This window comes from Thunnus maccoyii, chromosome 5 (genome assembly GCF_910596095.1).
Source record: "Thunnus maccoyii chromosome 5, fThuMac1.1, whole genome shotgun sequence".
Lineage (NCBI taxonomy): Eukaryota > Metazoa > Chordata > Actinopteri > Scombriformes > Scombridae > Thunnus > Thunnus maccoyii.
Window position 1 is genome coordinate 30,835,591 of NC_056537.1, and position 27,987 is coordinate 30,863,577.

A 27,987-nucleotide genomic window follows, 5' to 3' on the forward strand; every position below is an offset into this window, starting at 1 on the left:
CATTTGGACATTGTTATTTTCTGTCATGGATGAGTGTACACGTCTAAGTGTGTGTGTGTGTCTGTGTACTGAGGTGGGTATGTCCCACAATCAGTCAATTTTGATGTTAAGGTTTGTTTCAAGGAGAAAAGGACTATTTGTAGATCAGTGAACAGGGAGATACTTGCAGTGGTGGAAAGTAACTAAGTACATTTACTCAAGTATTGAGTACAATTTTGAAGTACTTGTACTTCGCTTGAGTACTTTCATTTCATGCTACTTTACTTCCACTCCAATACATTTCAGAGGGAAATATTGTACTTTCTACTCCATTACATTTATTTGACAGCTTTAGTTACTTTTCAGATGAAGATTTGACAAAAAGGATAATATAACAAGCTTTTAAAATACAACACTTTTTTATTTTGGCTTTTGGCATCTTATAAAAAGCAGTGTGTAGTCGAGGTCACATTTCAGATGTCTGAGTTGTTAACAGCTCCACCAAATAGTGATTTTTCCCTTTAAATTTCTCACATGGTTTCATTTCAATAAATGTTCAAATTATCCAATATTTCACCAACAATCAAAGATTAGAGAAAAACTCAAAAAATTGAAAACAGATTTGTGTATCAGAACTTTGTTTATTATTCTTTCCTCTCCCATTAATCATCTCAGAACCCCGCAGATTTATCTTGTGACCCTTTGGAGGGGCCTGACCCCTAGGTTGGGAACCACTGTACTAAACTATCTGACTGTATATAAAGGCAAGGCAAGTTTATTTCAACAACGAGGCAATTCACATTGCTTCATATAAAACATAAAAGGCTTCACGACAATGTAAAACATAACACAAGGCAATATAAAAAGACATTTAAATACAATTAAAAAGGTGTTAAATTGGAAATAAAAATAAGCTTAAATAGAATAAGACAGATAAAACTGGAGAGTAAAAGTTACAGTGCAGTGTAAGATATTAAACAAAAGCCTCAAATTTGATTTAGTAAAAGGCAGCAGCAAATAGAAAAGTCTTCAGCCTTGATTTAAAAGAACTGAGAGTTGCAGCAGACCTGCAGTTTTCTGGGAGTTTGTTCCAGATATGTGGAGCATAAAAACTGAACGCTGCTTGTCTGGGGACAGAAAGCATACCTGTCCCAGACGACCTGAGAGGTCCAGATGGTTCATAACGTAGCAGCAGATCAGAATTTTAGCCCTATTTTGGCCCTAAACCATTCAGTGCTTTATAAACCAACTTTCTTAGTCTTAGTGAGGACTCAAGCAGCAGCGTTCTGAATTAGCTGCAGCTGTCTGATCAATTTTTTAGAGAGACCTGTAAAGACACCATTAGAGCAGTCGGGTTTACTGAAGATAAATATTTATGGAAGTTTTTCCAAATGCTGCTGAAACATAAGTCCTTTAATTCTTGATATATTCTTCAGGTGATAGTGGGCTGACTTTGTAATTGTCTTAATGTAGCTGTTGAAATTCAGGTCTGAGTCCATGACTACGCCAAGATTTCTGGCTTGGTTTGTGGTTTTTAACATTATTGATTGAAGCTGAGCACTGACCTTTAATCACTCTTCCTTGGCTCCAAAAACAATTACATCAGTTTTATCTTTGTGTAATTGAAGAAAATTCTGGTACATTCAATTGTTGATTTGTTCAATGCACTTATTCAGTGATTGTATTGGACCATTGTCCCCTGGTAATATAGTTATGTAAATTTGTGTGTCATCTGCATAATCATGGTGATATATTTTGTTGTTTTCCATAATCTGAGCCAGTGGAAGCATGTAGATGTTGAACAGAAGAGACCCCAGAATGGAGCCTTGGGGAACTCAGAGCTCGGATGTGTAATTACCTGTAGACACAAAGTAGTCCCCTGTCCTAGTAGGATTCAAACCAATTTAATACTGTGCCAGAAAGTCCCACCCAGTTTTCCAGTTTTCTAGTAATATGTTGTTGACCACGTTGAATGCAGCACTGAGATCCAGTAATGAGAAGACTGGAATTCTGCCACTCTCTGTGCTTAAGTGGATGTCATTGAAGACCTTAACAAGAACAGTGCTGTGGTTTAGTTGAAATCCTGACTGGAAGACATCAAAAGTTGGTGCCAAGTAGTTGTTCAGCTGATAAAAAAACTGCTTTTTCAATGATTTTACTTAAAAATGGGAGAGTTGATATGGGCCTATGGACCAATTGGGGTTTTTTTAAGAGTGGCTTGATGACGGCACTTTTCAGCACCTGTGGGAAGAAAGCTGAGAGAAGAAACATGTTGACAATCTGTAGAAGATCTGAGGCCATGCAATTAGTAACATTTTTGAAAAAGCCTTTCAGATTTCAGATGTTGTAAAATGTCCTCCAGGTTTTTATGGTTGATTGGATAAAATTGTGTCATACTACTTGAATTGATTTTAAGTTGACACAGGGACCACACATACCTGTCACATCCTGCCAGGAATTTCTGTTGTGTTTGGACTCTTTATGTTTTTTTTCTTTTGGGTTTTCCATGTTACACTTATGCTGCCTGGTCATTTGGTTGAGCTTGTTTATGTTATTTGACTTTGAGGGATTTTCTTGCATTTTCAGTTGGATTGTGTTGTGTGCCCAAGAGAGGGCAGGTGTGGAAGAGCTTGAGTCTGAATAAATGTTTCATTGGTGTTTTCAGTAAAATACCATCTTGTGATTACCTCTGAACATGTACACGCACAGAAATTGCACTCTCAAAGAAAACACAGGAATAATCAGAGAGAGCAGAGCATCAGTCACCACAACCTTAGAAATGTTCAGATCCTTAGAGATGATTAAGTCCAGAGTGTGCCCCCTGTTGTGTGTGTGAGCTCCTTCACATGTTGCCATAGTTATCAAGAACACAACAGAGTTCTTTAGTCCCTCTGTCCTGGGAGTTGTCAACATGGATGTTAAAATCACCAACAATGACTACAAAGTCAAAATCAATACTGATTATAGACAGCAGTTCAGCAAAGTCATCAAAAAAGGTTGCACAGTAATAAGGTGGCCTGCAGATATTTAGGAACATAGCTCGAGAAGAGGAATTCAACTAAAGAGCTACATATTCAAAAGAAACAAAATTTCCATAAGATATCTGCTGGCATTGGAGAGAATCATTAAACAAAATGACAACTCCACCTTCTCTCTTATGTACTCTAGCTTCACTCATCACACTGAAGTAGGGAGGGGTTGACTCGATAAGAACAGCTGCAATGTTATCTTGGTCTAACCAAATTTCAGTTTGTGCTTGACAATAAAATTATTGAATAAAAATGTTTTTCCTCCCAAAGACATGATGTTTAATGACGTTATTATTATAACAAAGGTTCAGGAACAAGACCATGCCCCTCTCTCTCACTAAATTCATTTACCTGTGCCTCACTAATTCAATCATCTGTGCATACCGCGTCTAACCCCTCTCTCTCCCGTTCGTCTCAGTTCTCACGTGACCTACAACACGCTTGCATCGCAAACACTTACCTCCCGTCCGTGCTCCGTGATCCACGTTCCTCGGCAACATACCGCCCACGACTAGATCCAGCAATACCAACGTGATATCTCCTTCACCACCACACCCACATGGAACCCTTCTCCTCCAGACGCCGCGCTTCTGATCAGCTGGGATCCAGACGCTCCACACTCATCCATGCAATGGCCCACTTGGACGAGGCTATTTTCCAAGCGACTAACGTCTTCAACCGGATGTTTGCTCACCTCCGGCGAGCTCTCAAGGACACGGTCGTCCCACTCCCATGAAACGATGATAAAGACAAACTTTCCAACTCTATGTAGACTCTATTTCCATCAACTCTCTCGCCGGCAGCTCAAATCCTCCCGCTCTTCCGGGTTGATTATCCGCCGCCGGGACACCGCACGCCGCACACCGATGACATCACAACACCGCCTACCACAACAGGGCCCAGACTTCTTCAGCCCCAGCTGATCTCCGGATACAAATCCCGTTTCGCCGAACTGACAACAAAGCCAGGTTCTTCCTGCTCCTCTCTGCCTCCACCTCCACCACCGCTCCGGAAGGCCGCTCACTTCCGGGTTCCTGACCAGCGCCACCTGTACGCCGCACGTCGATGACGTCACGATGCAGCCAACTGCTTCAGCCCTCTCGCAGGGCCAGGTCGTATCCCTCCCTGTCTGATCTGTCTCGTGTTTTTCGTCTTTTCTCTTATTCCCGTGTCTGCACGCTGCACAATCAACCCCCGCACATACATCCCCTCATCCTTTCCTCTTCCATTCCTTCAGCTGCAGCTACCTCTACGCTTTCGGCTCCACCCGCTCCAGCAGCTCCTTCTTTTATGTTTCTTCCCTCAGCCACCTCTGGTCTTGCCGTTACCACAGCAACAGTTGCACCAAGTCACGATGCTCCCTCTGATGGACCCACTCAATTTCCTACTGTTCTATCCCTGTTCCCCTCCCTTCCCCAACACCCAAATGTTTTTTCTGTCTTTAGCTCCCCTCGCTCCAGCCGTCGTTAACTCTGTGCCCACGAGCACTTTCACTCTGGCCTCCACCACTCCGCCCCTCCATGGCCTACAAAGCCAGGCTTTCCAGTTCTGCACAGCCTCCAGTTCCACCACCGCTCCAGCCGACTCGCTTGCGGGTTCCCTACCCAGTGCCTCCCACACTGGCACACCGATGATTCCATCCTGCTGCTACTACGATGCGGCAACAGACTGCTTCAGCCCTAGCTAGGGCCAGGTCGTATTTCCCCATGTGCCTACTCCCTACATCTTAATTGCCTTGTGTTTTTGTTTCATCCCTGCATCTATGCACCAGACTCAGATTCCCACCTGAAAGCCAGTCCCTCCATTTTCAGCTTCCATGCTGTACAGTTCGGCATGTTATCTGTAAGTCTGAACCACATCTTATGCCAAACGTTCGTCCCTCACTTCAGACTTCCTGGCCGACTACCAAACTCTCTGCACAGGCAACCTGTCTCCTCACATCAACAAAGTCAGTCCACATTCCTAACCGTACTCTGGCCAATTCTTCCGCAGTGGGGCCGCTTCAACTGCTTCCAAATAAGAAATCCCAGACCACCTGTTAAAATTAAATAAATAAAATTCTCGACCGCTAGTCTACCCAAGATTCCATACCTACCTCAGCGACATTCAAAGAGCCCATTCTCACTTAGTCCAATGAAGTTAACTTCGGGGGATGACAAAGCAGAAAGCTCATCGAGACATGTCCCCCAGTCTCAACCCCCGCTCCAGCCTCTTTGTGATTCCATTTGGTCCCCAGTCATCCCCATGCCATCGACCCCCTTCATCCCTCTCCTCGACCCCATCATCCCACCGTACATGACCCGGACCAACCTTCAGCTCTCATTCATCCCCCGGCAATCGACCCCCTTCATCCCTCTTCTTGACCCCCATCCAGCCCACCATACACTATCCTCATCGAATCCTGAACCCTCTCGACAATCCAAATAAATCTACTTTTTATACCGTTCAAATGGCGTGGTCTTTGTTAGTGAAATAACGCTAAAATTAGGGGGGGGGGGGGGGATATGTTTGGTAAAAGCAGTGACCAGCTCTTTCATCTGGATGGGGTTTCAGAGGTTGAAGAAGGTGAATCCTCACAGGTGGTAGTTGGTATCTGGGGTGGAGACTCTTCCTCTTGGCTCTGATGTCTCTCATGATTAAAGCTCTGCTCAGGCGGGGGCTGAGGCATCTCTCCTTCGAGGTTTCTGCTGCGCTAAAGTAGTTCAAACTAGCTCCACCTCCAGCAGCTACAACAGTAACATGCTGCTTACACTCTGATGCTTCAGTATTAATAATCTAATGATGTCATATATAATAATATCAGTCAGAGGGAAAAAAACACAATACCTGCAATACTTTAACTACATTTTGCTACTAATACTTATGTTCTTTTAATTGGGTAGGATTTTTCATGCAGGATTTTTACTTTTAATGGAGTATTTTTATATTGCTGTATTGGTACTTTTACTTGAGTAAAGGATTTGAGTACTTCTTCCACCACTGGATATTTGCGAAAAGCAGGGAGAAGATGCCCCCCCCAAACACACACACACACACCTCAGCAACACCTCAGATTCACCTCCACACTTTCTCCACATCTTCAGTTTCTCTCCTCCAATCCCTCACAACACATACACACACACCTTAAACAGATGAAGACGCTGTGAGATTGAGATGAAGTGGAAATGGCTGTTCCGTGCCAGGCTCCTTTCTGTTACATAATTCATCTACATACAGCTTGTAGAGGTGCAGCCCTCTGTGGAGCTGAAATATTAATACAAATGAAGCAGGCAGCCCTACAACACAAACACAGCATTACTTGGCTGGATTGTATTTACACACGTTCGCACAGATGCCTTCAACTCAGCTTCACTGTGAAAAGTGAGACGTCTACAAAGATATTCATGCGAGATGCAAATAGCTGCCTCTCTGCTTTGAATGAAGGGATGTGGAAGACAGGACACACAGATAAAGACAGACGATAGGAAAGACTAAAGAGAGTAAGAGAGGAGAACGAAGTGCGTCTGACTCGGCAGCCCCCGCAGGCTGGCGACAGGCCTCATCTGTAATGTAATGTTGATATCTATTGGCGCTGTGCCAGCTGAGCCCAGGGCCCGCTATTGATTATTGTAGGGTGAAAAGAGAAGCAGAGGAAATAGAGTGGGACAGGTCTGCTGAGTTTACACTCTTAAACGCTGTCATACACCATCACACACTCAGTCTTTCTCATTGTCACACACACACACACACACACACGTGAGCTGTTCTCATGCGCAGTCATGTACCTGAGCTACCTCTGAGACAGCATTGCTTCTCTTAGTGAATGTGACTCTTACAAGCCTAGGAAATAGTGTTAGTGGAGGAATGTCTCTGTTGACTTTCACACGCTGCCTCCAGAAGGAGTCGGCTGCCAGCAGTGTGTCAGCATTGTACCAGCGTGCAGGGTGAATCTGGAAAATTACTGCTTCACCTCTGTGAAGATATGACAGGTCCATTTGATCCCGATGATCCCGATTTTGTTAATCGGGATCATCTTAATTATTTGCTCACACTCAGGGTTAGCTTTCAAGTAAGGTACCAATCTTGATTAATAATACTCCACCTTTTAAAGGAAAAGTTCAGCATTTTGTTAAATATGCTTATTCACTTTCTTCTTGAGAGTGAGTAGAAGACATTAGTTGGGGCTGTTAGTTGGAGAGCAGTATATAGCATAAAGACTGAAAGCAGGTGGAATCAGCTAGTCTGGCTCTGTTCAAAGTTCAAAAGCACACGTACCAACACCCCCCCGCCCCCCCCCACCCCCCGAAAAAAAAAAAAAAAACAATGATTGCATAGGACCCACTTAACTCAGTCTTTTCAACTCTTGATTTGCCTCAATAGACAGATTATTTTGACATGTTATAGCAGGAAATGCACAGGTTTACTTAATAGCCTTAAATAATAATGACTGCATGCCCAGGACCCAGGACCCTGGTTTTGTGCATACTGCTTTATACTGGCATGACTTATTGGGGCACTCAAATGGAACAGATCATTAATGTTATTTGTTACACCTCTGCTCTTCCTGCTCTATGGCATGTCAAAATATCTGTGTCTGGGTCTATTGAAATCGACTTATGGGGCTTGTGAAACAAAAACATGTAAGTCAATTGAAAATATTAATATTCCTCATATGTGAAAAGCTGTCTTTTTGCAGATTTTGTCCAACAGCGGGAAACTGCTTCTAGGAATACTTGGCCTCGTGCTCATTACAGTCTTATTACTTCATCCTGAATGTTATCACCTTGTGCAGTAAATGAGTTGAAGAAATATATATGAGAAGCCTACATTTTTTTCATCCTCATTCTCCTAGGATAGGATCTGTGGCTTTGCCTGCCCCTCTGCACACTAGACTGGTCATTAATGAAAAAGTTTTTTTTTTCTTCCTCTTTTTTTTGAGAATTTACATTTATTATGTGGGCTAATCACTGCTGGCTGGAAGCAGTGTGGGAAATGTGATTAGTGTGTGAGTTCTAATTAAGTCTGTGAAGCCTCGCACACTGGCAGACAGGCTTCGGGAGCTGCACGCTTAGATACACACAGATGTAGTAGGGAACACACTCGAGACACACGCGCGCGCGCGCGGGCACACAAACACACACACACAGAGGCATGCATTTCACGTGCATACAAGTATAGGAATTCACACGCATGCATTCCAGCAACTGAAAGTGCACTGCATCAAACACACGTACACATGGGATCTACTGTAAAGCATGATGATGCAACAAAAAAAACAATCTACACACTATCTGCATCTCTCTCATCTTACGCTCACACACATCAGTCCATCCACTGCAGTGTCTGAGACATCCAATCACAAAACTACATCAAGCTGGGAAGCATACACACACACACACACACACACACACACACCCTCACGCTCAGAGGGACGCTGACTCAGATGGATGTTGTCGGTGGCAGTGCGCCCCCAGCGGCGGTGCAGCAGTGCTGCCGCTCCTGCGCCGGGGTTAAAAAGCGGCGGGCGCCGCGCCGGGGCCACAGTGTGGGGTGTGTTTGACACAGAGACACAGAAAAGTTAGTAGCGGACTTTTCTTGGCGTCTGACCTGCAGCATCCGTCGAGAGCATCATGGCAAACAAGGCACAGCAGCCTCCTCACCTGCACCTGGCCGAGGTCACCGCATCCCAATTCCTCGACATTTGGAAACATTTCGACACTGACGGTAGGACACTTTTTTTCCTTTCTAAAAGTTGCATTAAATATTCCTGAATCTAATATCACTGCTGTAAAATGCAGCCGATTGAAGGGAGATTAATAATAATCATCCAGGGAAATTAATGGGGGAAAAGACTGAAATGCATCCTTTAAATAATACAATTAAAACCGTTATCAAGTTTAGAATAATAGATAATAATATTACGACAGAGATTTGTCGTTTTGGGGGAGTAAAGCGATAATTCAGGAAATTCCGGGAGAGAAAAATATTGTTATAATGTAATATGTTAACTCACTTTTGCATCCAAGAGACATAAAGTCCCCACAGTGACGGTTGTAGCTAATACTATAGAGACAATTTCCTCTTTAATTAATGATGGTATTCGTTATTAATCCCTTAGTTAATAGAATAATTAAGTAGTCAAACGGGACATTTTCACCTTAAACATTGTTTAACAGTGGATTTAAGAGCATGAAATTATGTCAGCTGCAAGTTATAGAAAGCTTTAAAAAGTTTGACATTTTTCAAATGAATTTTTGATGCGGACCACTCCCGACACGGCGCAGGTTTTTTTTTCTTTTGGTTAAAAACACAGTTAGATCCATTATTTCTCACGAAACGCTCAAGTTATTATAATAAACAGACAATATACCTAGATGTATATACATGATATCAGCCTCAAATGTTGAGTAAACTGTATAAACGAAATGGTTATTCCACCATCAGTGAAGCTTCATGAGCGCACAGAGCGCTCTAACAGAAGTCCTCTCATGGTTCATGAGGTCCATCCTGACGTTGACATATTTCAATAATGAAAGCGCCTAACTCAATGTGTTTCAGGAAATCGATTTATCATTCAATTAGTCTTTTTCTGTGGGTTACCCATAATCGTTTTGTTTGTTAACTGTAAGTAATTGGATGTGAGTGATGCTCCTTGTATTGATATCCGTTTCTAATAAAAAACAGATTTATTAAGTTTCATCAGTGAGTTCAGCCTGTCAGGTTAAGCTCCTCATGCAGTAGAATTAGCTTCATATAGGCGCTGATTTATGTTTTATAGATGCGATATCTGTCAACATAAAACTGCCCCATGTCGTAATTTATTCAACGACCCCCTCCTCCTTCTCCTCTCTCTCTCTCTCTCTCTCTCTATATATATACACACACACACACACACACACACACACACACACACACATTCACACACAGCCTGTGTCTTCCCCATTATCAATCTTGATGTGTGTCCTCTCTTGTAGACCCTCTGTTTGCCTCTGTACAGATATGTCTGTACAGTATGTGTGATATGGCATGCCACTGCTGTCATGACATCCTCATAAGTCTGATTATGGAGATCTTCTTATTTTCACTTGAAGGTCTGCGGGCTCTACTGTGGATTAAGAGAATTGTGTGAACTGATGAGAATGCTGATGAAACCTTTTCGAAAAACACTGGATAGACTCAGTATCCACAGTGGAAAGAAAAAAAAACACCCTTTTCCTTTAAAACGTTTTATTTCTCTCATTGTCCCCTATTGAATGGCTGAATAGGTTATAATTGGCCTACAGTGCATCAGGGGCTTCATCCTTCAGGGAGTACAAGCGCTGTGCCCTTTGGTGCGCCGGATAAATAACATCAAAATGACACAGTTAACCAACCCCCTGGTTACTTGTTATTAGACACTCTCAACTAATAAAATTTTCATAAATCATAAACCAGGCGGGAAATATAAAACACCACTTTGATTCCTGGCTGCAACTGGTCGTTATTGAACACCAAGTCTTCAGTTTTACTTGTTTTTAAATCAGTCAACTTTCTTGCAATGTCCATAATACACCTGCAGACAAGGCGAGTTGTGTTGCACCTATTTGTTTTACACACACACACACTCTTGGGAATTCATTGTTAATGTGGTCTGTTTTGACGCCCGCATACATGCTGAAACATATTCCACAGGGAAATCAAGGTGGAATGAGGAACTGGGTGGGGTGGAGGGGCTCGGCAGCTGAGCTCCTATGAGCCACTGTGCAGATAAAGTTGTCATATCTGTCTGTAGCTTGCTTATGTCTAATGAGCATCAGTCCGACCGCCTCTTACTTCCAGGTGTCCTAATACCGAGGTATTTTACATATTGGGCTTTGCAACGAGCCACTTTGCAAATCAAATACAACCAGTGAATCAACAGATTTGGCTACAGTGTTTGATTTCTGCTCTCATTACTGGAAGTGTCTTCTGGCTCTGCAGAAAGAAAGGAAAGCTAATTTGTTTGCTCGGGTTGAGTAAACATCTCTGAGTTGAAGATAAAAATACACAGGAGGCGATGCACCCAGAGATGATGAAACCACATATTCCCCTGTTGGCCCAGGATCAAATCTCATCTGGATCGCATCTCTCGCAGCTCCTCCGTTCTGTGTCCCTCTCATCTTTCTCTGCTGTCTCTGTCAGGTCCTTTCAATTCCATTGCTTCAAAGCTGAAGAAGGAAGCAACTCCAGTTCTTTTTGCTAATTATAGAGCATTTGCTGTCAATTATTTTTATTAACCTAGATATGAAATTCTGGATATGAAGCAAAATCTCACACCTCCTAAATTGGCCAAACTATGATCTCTACACAAAATATTTGAAATGACTGGACTGCGCTCTCCTCTGAAAGGTAACTTTATATAAGCTTTAAATATGCAGTCGGTTGGCACAGCTGCCCACCTTTGACACTTTTCTTGTGTTGGGGTTAAGTTTTTAGAATCAGAACCAGAAGAGTAAAGTGTCTTAGCCAGCATCTCCTGGGACTCGAGACACATTATTCCAAAGAGTGTGTATATGGGCCAAAACTGGTTTTGTGAACCTTTTATCTTATTGGTTTGTGCAAGTGTTCAGTGTTGTGCTACTACGGGATTGTGCAGAATGTAAGCTGCAGAAGTATATGAGAGCAAGTCAATAGGAGTGCTTTCATTAAGACATATAAAAGTCATTATTTGACATTTACATTGAATGATCAGGAAGTCGATTGAAGTCAGCCATAAAATACCCACTGGCAGTGATTTTTTTTTTTTTTTTACATCTGTACACTGATATAACATCATGGATGGTTTGCGTAAATGAGGAGTATGTGTTCACTGGGAAGTTTGCATTTGGTAGCTGCCAGGGACAGCTTAGAGCAATGTGGGCATACTGTAATTAGGCTGCAGGACATATAACATTTAAACCAGTTAAACCATAGTTTACCGTAAGCATATTGTTATGGCTTAAAGGCTGATTGGAAGAGAAAGTACTGCATCTAAATAAGCACAGCACAACCACAAACAGATGTTCCCTTAGGCACAAACATAATGGGATGTATGGATCTATTGCCGCATTAATCGAACGTATGACAGCACCTTGGCGTAACCTATTCATAAATCTATTTTTATTGTCATTTTAGGCCATTCGCCTTGTAGTTAATCACATCTTACTCTGTTTAATTATCAAGCAGACCATTTCTCTCTAGAGTGCTAAATGTCAATAAGACCCACAGGAGGGAGGCTCGATAGCAGCGAGGCATTTCATTGTCCCACTTACTGAAACAGCCAAGCTTGTATTCATGAGTTTTGATAACATCACTAAGGAACGCATGCGTGCCCACACACACACACACACGCACATACTGTACATACAAACATTTCCATGGATAGAACAAAGCCGCTAAGATGTTGGTTGGATAGAGTGAAGATGACAGAGAGAGATGGCGAGTTAGAGGGAGAGGAGAGGAAGTGGATGGCATAATAATCTTTGTAAGTGTATAATGAGGCAGCTCTGCCTTCCAGGGTTTTATTGAGGCAGCTAGTCACATCGTTTGGAGCCATCTGTTCAGCCATTCAGCGTGCTTGTTGATAGAATATCGGCAGAGGCTCACATACTACCTGGGTGGAGCGGGCACACTCATTTGTCAAGATACAAGATAATAAAAGATAAAATAAGATTATCAACTTCATTGTTCCCAAGCAAAATGTGTCAGAACAAATTATGATGGACAGCATCTCAGGTGCGTCATTCTCAAATAAGATAAGCACCATTTGACAGAAGTGACAGCTAGTCTGACAAAATGATTGAAAGCATGCAGTGAAACAAGATTAAGATGTTTTCTGAAGGATAGCTGGAAGCTTCTGTTCTGCTTCACAAAATATCATCACTTTTACTGTGAGTATTCTTTAAAAAAAGCAATTCAGGTTGGAATTGTCTCAATATGTTATTTTTGGCATTACACTAGTACACTGTTATTCATATTGATTCGTCCCATTTTCCAAATTCCCCTGCTGAAGGCAGTATTGATCTCAGCGGAGTAAAAGAAGCTGCCTGTGGATCATTAACTTTGAAATCTTAGAAAAAGCAATTTTCCATATATAGCCTCCCCTTGCGTACAACCCTGTGAATATACAGTCTTTGAGGAGTGATCAGTTTGCATTGTGTCAGTCAATAGTCTAATCTATTGAGCCAGAGGGGAAGGAAGAGAGTTACTGGTAAAAGGCTCATGTTTGAATCAATACTGGTGCAAAAGTGAGCCATGCTGGGATCTGTTTGACACTGTGACACCGTGACCACATCTGTTCTGATGGGATTTTTGTATGTCAGCAATACTGTGAGAGCCCTTTGAGTGGTGTGTTGCAATAATGTGACGTTACGGTCAATCTGTCTCCCAGGTAATGGCTACATTGAGGGGAAGGAGCTGGAGAACTTCTTCAGGGAGTTGGAGATGGCCCGGAGAGGAGCAGGGGTGGTGAGTCCATGGACTAGAGATTCAACACAAACACACATATTGTCCGTTCAAGTTTCACTTATACTGAGTAAAAAAAATGTTTTCTAGGACCCCTCAAACCCCATATTCAGAGAAAAGATGAAGGACTTCATGCAGAAGTTTGACAAGAACAAAGATGGAAAAATTGAGATGTCAGAGGTAAGGCACTAAATGTGCTTCTTGTATTATGCTTGGATACCTGCAGTTTTCATTAAAGGAATAGATCAACATTTTGGTAAATTTGCTTTCTTACAGAGAGTTAGATCAATACCACTCTCATGTCCGTCTGTTAAATATGAAGCTACAGCCAGTTAGCTTAGCATAGCATGGGAGACCGAAAACAGCTACACTAATGTTAGCTCTGTCCAGGGGTGACAAAACCAACCAAAAACAACCAGCACCTCTTAAACATTTAACATGTTATATCTCATTTGTTTTATCTTTATCAAAATTGAAATGACATGTTGTAGTTATACCAGGGTTATGTGCTGGACAAGTAGACACTCCAGGAAGTAGCCAAGAAACAATCACGCTCATAACTCCCCATATAACAAATTGTCATTTTTATCCTCTTTTTGTACAGATTCAACAAACAAGCTAGCGAGTTTCCCCGTTTCCAGTCTGTATGCTAAGCTAAGCTAACTGGCTGCAGCTTCATATTTAATGGACAGATATGTGGGAGCCTATCAATCTTCTCATCTAACTCCCGATAAGAAAGTGAATAAGTGTATTTCCCCAAATTGAAAAAAAATATTTCATAGACTATGGTGAATATTTTCCTTCATTCAGTGTAGGTGTTCTACATTTCTATGGCTGGGATATTTTTTAATGTGCATTTACCATACATTTCAGACTCAAAGATAACTGTAGAGAGGGTTTGGATTTTCCGTTTTCTATGCAGAGTGGGAAAAAGTTGTTTAAAAAAGAAACTTCACGAAGCCAAAGGAATACAGTCAGAGGTTTTAGAGGCCTGGTCAATACTCCAATCAATTGCATAAATGCGGTCTTTATGATCTCTGTGGAGTGTCAGTTTGGGATGTTGCCTTCCCTCAATTTTACCATTTTCTATGCATGATTTGAAAGCGATGCAAGGAAGCGGGCTTCTGCAATATCAATAATCAGCCACCAGCATGGAAAATCTGCAAATGAGTTTCAGGTCCAGTTGTTCCTGTGAGTGAAAATCCATCGTGAGGGATTTGTCTGAACATCCAAAAGCATGATTTTTGAAAATAATTCTAACATGGGCATAGCCCAGTTTCTGAGGTTATGGCACTCTATTATTTATGTTTGAGTTGGCCATTTGAGGTTTTGCAGACAAAAAGCTCCCCAGTCTTCATTTCTTCTCTGCCAGTGTATCAACCATCTTGTGCTCTCACCACTCCCGTTTCCTTATCATTTCTCTCTCTAGCTGGCCCAGATTCTCCCAACTGAAGAGAACTTCCTGCTCTGCTTCAGACAGTTTGTCAGCTCCAGTGCTGAGTTTATGGCGGTAAGAGTGTGTTTCTGAGTGTGTGTGTGTGTGTGTGTGTGTGTGTGTGTGTGTGTGTATGGGTGGATATATTCTTTTAATGCAAAGCTGCTGCCCCCTCTTGACAACTGTTTAATTTGATCAGCTCTTTGTTTTCAATGTTTTGCACGAAAGCCTCTTGTTCACTAAGAAATGCCATTAGTCAGGACAGACACACCATATGTTATAGCACAGAGTAAATCAACCATAGAGGACTGACAGTCTGCATGTTCTCATTCCTACCTACCAGCTAATTTCACGGATTAGTTCCCTCTGTATGGTTGAGGGTGTACTAATTAGTGAAATAAACTGGAGTAGTATGGCATGAAAACCACAGACTCTTGACCTCCATTGCACATGGCTGCCCCTGTGTCTGCTGTTGAGATTTAGCAGTTGGATTACAAATCGAGTGACCACAGCTGGTCCATCATGAACATCGACTATAGAATTGGCTAAGCACAGATATATTGTGGATAGATGTGACTAATATGTGGCAAGTGAGCAAGGAGAAGACACATACTGTAGTTGAGAAAGATAGATTTAATGTAAATCCCTTCATTGAAGTTAAAAGGAGGATTGAATAATAGACTTGTCTGCAAGTCACACGTTGTGGCTTGAGAGGATTCAGCTAATTTTACAGGAACCATTGGCATCAGTGTTTTATGCTCGGTAGTCAGCATGATGGCACAGCAATTTGTGTTAATTACTCAGGCTGGAATTATAGTTCGCCAAAGATGCACAGAGGAGGGTGTTATGGGTAGGTGCAGAGGCTAGCAGAATATCTTACAAATCTCATCAAGCATCACACAAGCTGATTGATTGATCCAACTCTGAGACCTGACATTTCTGAAGAATATTTAGCTTGCAGGAATACTTATACCTCCTAAGGATAGTCTGGTTCCAGTCCAATCTTTTATTATGGAATAACTGAAACTGGTTTATTTGATAGCAGAAGAAAAAGGATAACAAAGGATATTAATTTAAATATAATAACTCCTAATTTCAATAATTATTAATCCAACAAGGGTAATTTAACTTCACAGTTAGTATGTAAACCTAGAAATGAAGAAATAACTTTACCACTACTACTTAGTATAGCAAATAAATCAAACTACTAAAGCAGCTATAAATGCATTTTAAACCAAAGGAAACTTACATATATACACAGATCAAACTATTGGAGGGATGAGGCATCCACACGAGGACAGCCAGCTTCTTTGTTCTCAAAAGTTTGCCACAGGTGAGCTGGCTGCCTAAATTGATTCTGGGGCTCTTCCCATCCAGCAAGCAGTGAGGCAGGTAGAGGAAGGTTAGAGTAGGAGGGGGATTTTGCACAGTTTCTGAATGACCCCCATGCACATTTGCCTACATGCAGCCTTTTAACCTAAAATCACCAAAGTAGAATTAAAAAAATGTAAAACTTTGGCACCCCCCAGTGGCATTGTCAGACAGGATTGGCATTTATATGAGATACTAAATACTGAATAACACATATTATAATCTGTAGTAACCACACAAAAAACGTCAGACACTTAGCTGTACTTTAGAACCAGCTTTATTGAGACTAGTCAGGAACAGAAAACAACTACAACTAGCATACATGAAGCAGACGAGGAGGATCAGTAGTCTTCTACCAACTACGAACTGTGACACCACACACTGCAGGGTAAACTAGCCCACTAAAGTACCAAAATATATGTATATGTCTATATAGACATATTTAACATTTTGTTTATAACAATTATAACATCTATAACAAAGTCAACAACAAGACGCTGGTTATCAGAACAACTACATCAATTTAGCTAAATAGCAAGTGGACATTAGCTACACACACAAACACAATTAATCATATATGACAAAATATTTAGTTACTAGCAAAACCTCACAGAAGATAAGAATTTCTTTCCTGCTCAGCCACGTCGTGCATTGAAGAAACCATTAATATATGGGCATTTCCAAGTATGTTACAAAGAAGTTTGGTGCTACTGTGAATTATGAATATTGAATGATAGTAACAAAAAGCCTTCAGCAGAGCAAGATGTGTGCTGAAAGGTACCAGAAAAAAGGAAATAATTATTCCACAAAATGCCTTTAGAAGATAAGAAAAATGGCAGATTTCATGTTAGATCTGCTGCACTGAAAGAATGGAGCCAATTAGAAACCAATTACATGTGGGGAAGAGGCCTTCCTTGTCTCCTGTGTCATATTGAGTAGAAATAATGAAATGAGAGAAGGAGAATGAATGAAAGAGAAGGTGTGGAGGGAGAAGGATACAAAAGGCAAACGAGAGAAAGCAGGAACAGTGGGGGCGTAAATGAAATGTCGATGGGAAATTGAGAGCCAGAGTTTGAGAGCATAAAACAAGATAGGAGGATTAATCAGTCTTTGTTGAAGGGTGTGGGGAGGAGGAAGTGGGCAGAGAGGTTTTTAAAGGGTTAGAATGAGGAAGCAGAACCTTCTATTTTCAGAGTCATTTATAATGGATAATACCACTGTAGCTCCTTTCTGCAAGAGCCCAGAGGAGAAGAGGAGGAGCAGAGGGGGGAGGAGGAGGGGAGAGGGAGAAGGACGGAAGGCCATCCATCTTTGATAAGGAGCCCTTCTTTGGACAGGGACAGCTGCTAGATTAAAACATTCATTAAAATGACTTTCTCTCCCTTCCTCATGTCTCTCGTTGCCCTCTGCTCAGTATGTGGGCGAACGGGATCATATTAGAAACTGTGTGATTACAGTGATGGTCCAGGCTTTTGTGGTCATCCCCTCTGCAACGATTTCTGCTCTGCACCAGAGAAAATCAACTCTTAGCGCAGTTAAACAGTAATCTGTGGTTCGATCAGAGAGGATTTATGTAGGGGGGAGAAATAGAGGAGAGTGTCTTTGTGCTTTGTGCATCTGTGCTGAGAAAATACTTTTAGTCCACTGTTTCTTCTGTTCGTTTCGTTGATTTCTTGCAGGCATGGCGGCGATATGATACAGACCGCAGTGGCTATATTGAGGCAAATGAATTGAAGGTATGTCAATTTGACTCCCATTGATACATTAAAGTCAAACAAATATTACAAATGCAGCTTATTTATTCATCTGATTACTTGGCCATGCTTGTTCTTATTTTGTTTGTTATCTCTTTTTTTCCTCCCCCTGCCATACACATTCAAATGCTCACACACAGAACACCCACCCCAAACTGTAATGATCAGACAGTAGATCATTCAGATTGCAACATAAAGCATATTCCCTTTCTTTTCCTGTAATCATCTACATGTTTATGTTTGTGTTGTTGTGTTACCATCAATGTAATTCCCATATTTTTAATTTTCATGTTTCATCGACATATTAAGTGTACACACTATGTCTTGACTTGTATGGATTCTTTTCTGTTTATGTCAACTCACAGTCGTTTGCACCAATAAAAAGAAAGTAGAGAAAGAGACAAAAACAATCATCTACATTTTTTTTTTGTGTTATCTCTGTGCTTAAAGTCCCCCTCTGCTCAAAAATGTGTTTTGATCTTCACTGTGCAGTCTGACAGTAGACTGTTTTCACATTCATCTGCTGAAGGAAAGGGCTTCATCTTATGTCTCAATTTAACGCAAGCATATATAAGATTATTTTGTTACATCACAACTAGCCTGGGAGCCAGTCATGGTCCAGTATGCAGCTGGAACATATATTATTTTCAATGACGGAGAAGGAGAAGATGTCATTTTGAGAATTTTTAACAAGGTCATTGAACTTTGTTGTGAAAAAAAACATATCAGACACAAATTATTATTGAAAGCAGAGTATTTTTATATGTCTTCAAACATATCTGAAGGGGATCTTTAAAGATATAGTTTGACATTTTGGGAAATACGCTTATTTGCTTTCTTGCCAAGAGTAAGATTTGAAGATTGAAACCACTCTCATGTCTTTATGCGAAATGTTGCTAGACATACAGCAGATGATTAGCTTAGTGTAGCATAAAGACTGGAAGCAAGGGGAAACAGCCTGCCTTTGTCCAAAGATAAAAAATATGCCTACAGGCCAGCTGGTTGCCTGTCAACCTCACAGTAATGTCAAGAAATAGTTCAGGCATAAACCCTCTTGTAAAACCACAATTTTTCACTTTGGTTTTTGAATGGACTTGACAAACAAGATATTATTGAGCTTTATAGATGCTGGCAGGCGTACTTTTTTAACCTTTGGAACGAGGCCGAGCTAGCTGTTTTCACCTGGTCCCATTCTTTATGCTAAGCTAACTGGCTGCTGGCTCCAGCTTCATATTTAGCAGACAGACATGAGAGTGGTATCAATCTTCTCATCTAACTCTTGGCAAGAGAGTGAAAAGGTATATATCCAGAAATGTCAAATTATTCCTTTAAGGATGGTGTAATCTTTAAAAAAATGTTTATTTTCATACCTGAAGTCATAGAAAGTGCAAGCAAATATAATAAACTCATATACTGAATCTGGCACAAGCTGGGACCTTTGGGGCCGTCAAGTGATATATTAGATAGAGACAAATAATCAACATTTCAAAATGATACTGAGAACTTTCAGTGCTTTTCCCATTTGAATACATGTGAGCATATGTGCGAGTAAAGCCAGGCAGACGCTTTGACAGAGGAGAGTTAAGTGGCTGCTCCATAGGAAATTCCCCAGTGACCATGAGTGTCTCTCTCTGGCAAGGATTCAGACACAAAAAAAGATTGACAGACTGCACATATGTTTTTCTCTTGAGCACCTTTTGGAAATGTTGTGTAAAATTATATAAAGGAAAGTGCTCAACACCTGGGAGTTGTGCGTTAATGGGGTCGGTGATTATGCTGCTTGGGTTGTTATGGGATCACATTTGTTCCAGCTGACCAGGTGCGGATGAGTTACTCAGGTGTGGGTTTTTGAAAGCTTGGGAAAAAAAGCAGATGAGATCGCAGGCATCAGACATGTGTCACACCACATGACTGTGGGCCAACGTAGAAAATATCCATATGTTCACGGACTCGAGTACTGTACAGGTAATGCAAGAATAGATTTGAGATAATTGAGTATTTTCAGAGGCTTTATACTTTTACTGCATTACATTTACTCTACCCGATAGTTATGGTTACTCTTTACTTAGCAAATTAGAATTTCAACACAAAACACAAGATAAACTCATAAAATATTATTAATATCATCATTCTTTCTGTCTCTCCAATCTTCTTTCCTTCCCCACATCCTTCAATCCTTCCTTCTTCACTATTCTTCACTGTCTTTCTTTGATCTTTATTCTTTCAGTCTCTCATTTATTCTTTTCTTGAATGATTCATTCATTTTATCCCTTTGTGAATGGGATGATTTGAAAGATAATTTGATAAAACAACTCATACTTACTGCTATGTATATATACATATATATATATATTTTTTTTTTATTTTATTTTCCCCATGGTAATTTTGCATTTTTCTACACATCAAGCAATCTGGAATCAAACAGAGCCACTTCTCTTTATTTTATCGATGTGTGTCTGTGTTCTCAGGGCTTTCTGTCAGACCTGCTGGAGAAGGCTAACAGACATTACGATGACCAGAAGCTTCAGGAGTACACACAGACCATAGTAAGACTCTCTCACACACACACTAGACAACTCCACATATCTTCTACACACACAGTGTAATTGTACAGTTTGCATTTATTTAAAGTTACTGCTACAGTATTCTTTAGGACTACACTTTACACTTAGTATCAGGAACATTAAATAGGTCAGTTTAAATTTCATTTTATCCACATTCTGAGGACACTGTTGCAAATGTTTGTTTTTTATATTCAAGATACACACATGTTTGTTTTAATAAAAAGTAAAATCTGAGGTAAGATTAAGAGAGGTCTAGTGTCTATCTGGCGTGGAGGACTGCAGAGGCTATATCGTGTTGGTGGCAGCAGCGCTGTGCGGCTGAGTGGTCGCAACCCGTCATGTCCTGCAGGTTGTGTGTTTACAGGCCAGATGTGCTAACATCTGCTTCTTCTTGGAAGCCCCAGAGCTGACCTGACCTGATTTACTGAAGCAGTTTCCTGAACATTCATAGATGGTCATTATTTTTCTTCACAGATTTATTGCACATTTTAGAACCGCAGATGGTAAGAGCTGTAATTGAAGGAATACAGCAACTTTTTAGAGATTTGTATAAGACTCTCCATTAGATGATAACATACATGTAATAAAGGCACCAATATCAGTCAGGCGTTGTCGGTTGAACATTTTCCTCTTGCAAAAATTTGAATAAACGAGTAACGTTAATTGAATGTAGTTAAGATGGGCAGTTTTATATAGCAGATCTATCAAATTTACACAAATATGAAACACATAACTTACAGGACAACGGGCAAGGTTAGACTGTATATGGATAACAATTATTAGTTAGCATGGCCAAAGTTAAAGATGGAATAATATATAATAAATCCAACAATAACAACAAGCATAATGCTTCCAATCCTGTCTGACTAACTATGGCATAATACCTCAGTAAGTGTATTCTGTCAATAACTAATACATTTCTTTCGTAAGAGATGTCAATAGAGAATTCCATGTTAAACATTCATGGTTGTATGCCAAATGTACTTGCAATTACATAGTTTACAATTATTAGAAGGCCATTTTTTGCCTTTCTTTGAGGGAAATATAACATTGTGAGCAAATCTCTTTTCTATTAATTCCTCCTAATGTAACTCTCCACTAAAAAGTGGGAAATCTTTAGGATATGATTCTGTAAAAATCCACCATCTACTACATTGTCTGAAATGGCTGAAGCAAGTATTATGGACAGTCCCTTCACTGTTAAACATCTAGAACTATGAAAAAAAAGTTGTGGATGTATAATAAAAATTAGAAACTTTAACTGTCCATTCTATTCATCAGTCAATGAAATTCATGGGTCCACAATTACCTTCATCTTAACAGCATATACATATATTTAAAAGAAGTTTGTCTTTCCTCTATTCCTTCCTCTCTCTGTTCTGCTTCCACTTTGTAGCTCAGGATGTTTGATCTGAATGGAGATGGGAAGTTGGGCCTGTCAGAGATGGCAAGGTGATGTGCAATTTTACTTGCTTCTATTCACTGTGTAAATGTTGAAGCACATTGCCTGCTGATGTTCATTCACCGTCAACGGATTTGAATAATTTAACAACTATTGTGTCTGCTAATGAAGTCCTCCTCTCTCATAGGCTTCTCCCTGTTCAAGAGAATTTCTTACTCAAATTCCAGGTAGGGACCAAACATGGATACACAATTAATGGCTCTGAGATATTTAATAATGTGTAGCCATGGTCTTACTTTAAAACAGTCACTTATTATAAAATTATCTTTGATTATTTGTGAGCAGTGAAAGTCAAATCTTGTTTTTATAGGGTGTCAAGTTGACCAGTGAGCAGTTCAATGCCATCTTCACATACTATGACAAGGTGGGTGACATTTTATTCGACACACAGCTGAAGTCTGGCCCCCATTCTGGGTTAGCTTGCGTTCCACTAGCTTTCAGTTTTCAGTGTTTGGAATAGACAGTTTCATCTCTATCCCTGAAAAAGCTGGGGTTTTCTATACATATATTTCAAACACCTCATCGTATTTTATCATAAACAGTTAGCCGATTTTGTTAGCAACACTTACAGCCCCCACAGCCACAGCTCCCATGATAACAAAACATCATGGGAGCTGTGGCTGCTGAATGCTAATTAAATTGTTATATCTTGGTTAAAATAACAAGGTGCTTATACAGTATGTTAGTGGATACAAGTTTATTTAAGTAATACGCTAGTGGTACAGAAGCTAGCTTGATGGGCTTGTGTCAGCATTATGAACAGCATGCTGTATCTCAAGAATAGTATACAAAAGCAGTGAGAAGACTTAAAATAAAATGTATATTTACACAGTAAAATAAGAACAGAATTGCAGCAGGGTAAGTCAAGTTGTCTGGAAGGCTCAGTGCTGTTTGTTTTGGAGTTTCCCTGTCGTCAAAATCATGAATATGCAAAATCCTTGTTTTGTACCTGCAGTAGGTGCTCCCGACTGCCTAGGGAAATGAGTTAGGCTCAGCACACCTGTCCCTTTGTAAACAGCTCAGGGTGGTTGAGCAGTGGTTCAGTTAATGGCCACATTTTCCACATTAGCAATAGATTGGTGGGGAGGGACTACAGGGATACAAGACATACGGGAACACAGCAGAGTAACAGGGGTGGGAGCAGCAAGCTGTACATCTGCTAAATCATTTTTCTTGTTTATGATATCTTGTGAGTTTTTGTGAGCCTGAGGGGCCATGCCATAATCGAGATAGCTATAAGAACGCTGACTCCATTTTTGAGGAAATAAACAACTCAGCTTAATGTGGCACAGCACCATTGCTATAGTTAGCTTGGCTGTCATGTGCTTGCTTCCTCTTCTATATGTTGTTCTTAGGTAGGGACCCAAACCCTTGCTAGCAGATATTATCAGCTTTAGCGAGCTAGCTAATTAATGCTATTAACTCTGTGAGCAGGCTGAAAACTCCTTTTCCTGGAGTATCCCAAACACTCATTGTGTGTCTCAAATGCATACAGTACTATAATCCTTAACATCTTTAATGTATGTAGTACTCAGTGAAAAAATGACAAAATATATTACACTAAAAGCCAACATTCATGCTATAATTGCTTGATTTTGGAGTGGGAGAACATGCTTTCTCTGTATTTGTAAAGTTTTAAAATTTGAAATTGACTGCAGTGGTTCCATAGTAAGTCCCAGTGTAATTGAGATTATTACAGGGGGAATGTTGTAGAATATTTGTGATTGAATTGAGACATAACATCAGTGTTTGGTCTGTTGGAAGGAGACATTTGGCAGTGTCTTGAGATTCCAGTAGATGGCGAGAGTTTGTTTTAGAGATGCAGGTAAGATTTTTGCACCTGCTGATCACCAACTGTATTATTAAAATAAAAATTAACAATAAAAATCTTAAGAATTGGTTTTTGAATATTTTGTTTCTAGCTCTAGCACTAAAACTCTCTGACGATATAGCTCCATGACTGCAAAACCCTACTTAACTGTTTTCAACTCCTATTTTTACTTGAATTTTTTTGTGCTTTCAGCCACAACCCGATTCAATCTGCTGATAAAGGCTATGAGATCTCCCTGAAAGATCTAGAAAAGTTCCACTAAACTGACCTTGTGCTAAGAAGTGTCTGTCAAACTGTTTTCAAGATCAATAATAACTCTTAAACCTTAATAAATCTTAAAGTTTTCAACCTTGGCATTAAAGTTGGAGAGCAAGAGGAGTCCTTCAGAGCATTGGGGGCTTTGCGTGCATGTTCATGTCTCTGGTTGAACTGAAGGCTAGCGCCCGTTCTAGCTCACTTGCAGGGGACAGGGTTGAATGTTCAATGATGGATGAGCCCCTGCAGTCCATTCGTGTAGACACTCTCTGAGTATGGAGCACTAGCATTTATGTGTGTAATTAGTTTCATCATTTTGTTATGAGCTCAGCCCCTGCAGCTGAAACACAGGCAGCTGCTGTCACTGGTGCTGAGAGACTGTGGGTAGGGCAAAGTGTGTCCGGTCAGCTGAACACTAACATGGCTCACAGTGCCAGAGCACCAAACTGTGCGAAGCCTTGAAAATGTCTGAAGTGCAAGATGGCACGCAATTAAGACAGACTGGCTGATACCTGATGTTGCTCCGTTTTCCCATAACTCTGCAGAGTCCCGGGTCTTTCATCCTTAAAGGGAAAATAAATAGAATTCACACTTTATTCCCAAGATCTGGGACACTTCAATCTAGCTTTGTAAACATCAAAGAGCGTCTCCCAAAGTTAAAAAATAAGACTGGCAAAGCCACTCAGCTCTGAAGTCATCTTGAGACTGAGCCTAGATGAACAGAACAGTTTTGTGCCAGTTGCCAAGGGAAAATTTCCAACAATTTGGACTTATTTTCTGGCCCCAAACTCAATGCGACTGTGAAACACAACTCATTAATTAGCAAAGTGACTCCATATTGACTTTATAGCTAACTCCCTTTACAGAGTTGTGAATGGAAAGTCTTTTTTTAAATCATTAGTCATGAATGGCTGTTTGGCTGGTGCATTCATGATGGCTGCCATAAAGTATTGAATGAAGTTGAGCAGCAGAGCCGTGCACAAAAATCAGGAAGCTCAAAATCCAAACAAAGAGTAGACTAGAGGGAGAAAAAACAAGTGTATTAAAGAAGGTGCGTATTGTTGAGCTGTTCTTAAATGGTTGCATTTATCTTTCAAAGTGTGCTTGCCATCTCCAGATCATTCCAATTATCTGTATGTTTGGACATCAAAACAACATATTGTGTGTTTTCTTTTTTAGGATGGCAATGGCTACATTGATGAGCAGGAGCTGGATGCTCTGCTACGAGATCTTTACCAGACAAACAAGAAGGTGAGATGAGTACTTTGATAAAGGTGTCTGGTATCTGTCAGGCTTGTGACTCTCTCTGATCATTTCTGCTCCTCTCAGTTGTTTACGCCCTGTGCAAACTGTATACGCCCACTATGTATCAGATAACAGAAACGTACCTATAAAAACAGTATTTTAAACACAGCTCCCTATTACTAAATGGTATGATTGTACCACAGATTTTGTACTAAACATGCTGAGTTAACAAGTTGATGAGTAATTTTGACAGATTTCGGCACTGCAAGAGCTCAGATTGAAAACTTTATTGATACAAATGACCAGCAAATAATAAAACTGTTTACTACCTCAATTCAGGGTGTATATTAGTCCAAACCTTTACTAAAAGTTGCCAAAGTCATCTGTCTTGTTGTCAGGACTTGAAACTTGAAAAGTAATGCAGGACAAGAGGCTGGTTGTTAACTGAGACTGAACTCGATAAAATATAGATTTCTGATTGGCAAAGAAAATTTACATTTAACAGCATCTCAAATTTCAAATGTGTTGATCTCATGTTTAGTTAAATAGGTTTACATGACATTGTGAAAGCAGTGAATTACACAACTACAGTGATGTCACAATGGACTCATTAAAGTCCATTTATTTCCACTGTGGTGATAAAAGATTATTTAAAGATTATCTTTTAAAAAATACGTACAAATGTCAGAACAAAAATAACACTTTAGTTACATTTTTATTTGAAATACTGTACTATATTACCAGGGCTAACAAACTCTACACTGCAATACAAGAGCAAGGTTGCTTATTTAGCACGTCTTCTACAGCTACATGGATCATTAACTAGTGAGGAGGCTGACATTTTGCTTAGTACATGTTGCTTCAGCCTCTTTTAGCATTATAAAGTAGCATGTATGTTGGCATCTTTTGCATAGTTCTCGTTTTAAAACAACTGGAAACAACAGCAGAACGAAGATGTTTCAGACAGCTCACAGAGTTAGCATGAATTAGCTAGCTCACTAAAGCTGATAATATCTGCTAATGATGCTCAGTTCTGATGGAATAATCGATGGCTGTTGGCTAAAAATGACATGCCTGCTTTTGTCCACCTCTGTCTGAAATTAAGGGCCCTTTGTTTCGAAAATAACCATATTTTTTATCGTTCTTATCAATTTTATTTGTCTTTGTTTTGTTGTCTTTTTAATCTATTTTATCCATTTTTTTATCTCGTTTTTATTTCACTCTTTTCTATTATTATTACTAGTATTATAGCTTTTTAATATATTTTATTTTATTACATTTTTATTTCTCATGTGCATTAGTCTCAAATAGTTTTTTCTTTGATTTTATGGCCTACACTTGTTCTGTCTTATTATGGGCTTGTCAGTCATCTGTGAAGCACTTTGAATTGCACTAACCTGTATGAAAGGTGCTATACAAGCAAAGTTTGACTGACTGATTGAAGAAATTTGTGTGGTAAACCTGTCATTGTTAGCATTGTAGAGAACATAGCAACAGTAACTATGAAGTGTAAATTGGCCATCAGTCTTAAACTTCCTATCAATTAAATGAGCTTTTCTAGTTAAAAACCTAGATCTTGTTCACTTTCCCTACGCCATGCTCTCTTCACCCAAATAACTGTAAAACCAACATCCTACATAACTCACAGAGAACAATCTGACAATATAAGACACTTCAGGCTGAATTTAGCTTGCTCAGACTAGGTTTGGATCCAAATAAAGTATTCTACTTGATTCATGCTTTACTGACTCTGTCATACCTCCCTTTCTCTTGTTCAGGAGGTGGACTTGAAGAACCTGACGGGCTACAAGCAGAGCATCATGAGCCTGTCTGACGGAGGGAAGCTCTACCGTGGCGAGCTGGAAATCGTCCTCTGCAGGGAGCCAATTGTGTGACTTTTCCCCCCTCTCTTGTTGCATATCATAATTCTCTCTCCCTGCCCTGCCCCGCTCTCCTGAGACCACACCCACTTCCAGCTGCCTGGCAACATATACCAGGTGCATGTGCCGGACACCCTCCTTCTCTCTCTCTCTCTCTCTCTCCCTCCCTCCTCCCTCCCTATCATTCCTCCATCGCCCGCCCTAAAGTTACAACTTCAGATAAGTGCACTGTCAGCACAAAATTTTCTGCAACCTGAACTCTCAACCTCAACTATGACCTGTCTGAAACCTCTAGCTTTTTATCCTCAGACCATCCTGTCAACTCTTCCCCCGTGTCCTTTCTGACCTCATCCTCATCCCTGCTGTTCATGCTGTGCCTGTCTTGCAACTCCCGAACAAAAGGCCAGATCCTGTATTCCACAGAAATGACCCTTTGACCTGCTGATAATCCCTGAACCTTGACCCCCCCACCCACAGCCCCCTTCATTCCCTCGCTCTTTCAACTTTGCATTAGAAAAAATATATAGTCAAACAAAACTGCAAACAGCTGTGTTTGAAGTGATCTAATTTATAATCTCTGATGGATCTGATATTGATTTTCCCCCCTCTATTCGTCCCGAAGCCCTCATGTTCCATTGAAACTCTTCTATACCATTGCCATAATATGATTTCATTTTCAATGTTTGTTTTTGGCTGATACTGTCAATTGAAAATATTAATAAAATGTCTTAAGATAAAATCA

The 27,987-nt window shown here is 40.4% G+C and overlaps 1 protein-coding gene across 3 annotated transcripts; it reads left to right on the top strand.

The window, feature by feature from the left end:
- The first annotated feature begins 2,331 nt into the window (after nucleotides 1–2,331).
- calb2a (calbindin 2a) lies at nucleotides 2,332–27,987 on the top strand. Of its 3 annotated transcripts, none has more exons than XM_042410912.1 (11): nucleotides 2,332–4,701; nucleotides 13,375–13,451; nucleotides 13,539–13,628; nucleotides 14,878–14,958; nucleotides 17,934–17,990; nucleotides 20,477–20,554; nucleotides 21,969–22,024; nucleotides 22,162–22,201; nucleotides 22,345–22,398; nucleotides 25,300–25,371; nucleotides 27,144–27,987. In XM_042410912.1, exons 2-11 carry the CDS (start codon nucleotides 13,428–13,430, stop codon nucleotides 27,258–27,260), a joined length of 669 nt encoding a protein of 222 aa, XP_042266846.1. In that variant the 5' UTR covers nucleotides 2,332–4,701; nucleotides 13,375–13,427; the 3' UTR covers nucleotides 27,261–27,987. The 3 variants fall into 3 exon arrangements, with proteins under 3 accessions (XP_042266846.1, XP_042266844.1, XP_042266845.1); XM_042410910.1 differs by lacking the exon at nucleotides 2,332–4,701 and adding an exon at nucleotides 7,310–8,711; XM_042410911.1 differs by lacking the exon at nucleotides 2,332–4,701 and adding an exon at nucleotides 8,730–11,354.

Excerpts from the sequence above, each read along its gene's own strand:
- calb2a (XM_042410910.1), top strand. The coding sequence starts at position 8,618 with ATGGCAAACAAGGCACAGCAGCCTCCTCACCTGCACCTGGCCGAGGTC. Across the intron at positions 14,959-17,933 it reads CCAGTGCTGAGTTTATGGCG|GCATGGCGGCGATATGATAC; the intron begins GTAAGAGTGTGT and ends GATTTCTTGCAG. Across the intron at positions 25,372-27,143 it reads TTTACCAGACAAACAAGAAG|GAGGTGGACTTGAAGAACCT; the intron begins GTGAGATGAGTA and ends TCTCTTGTTCAG.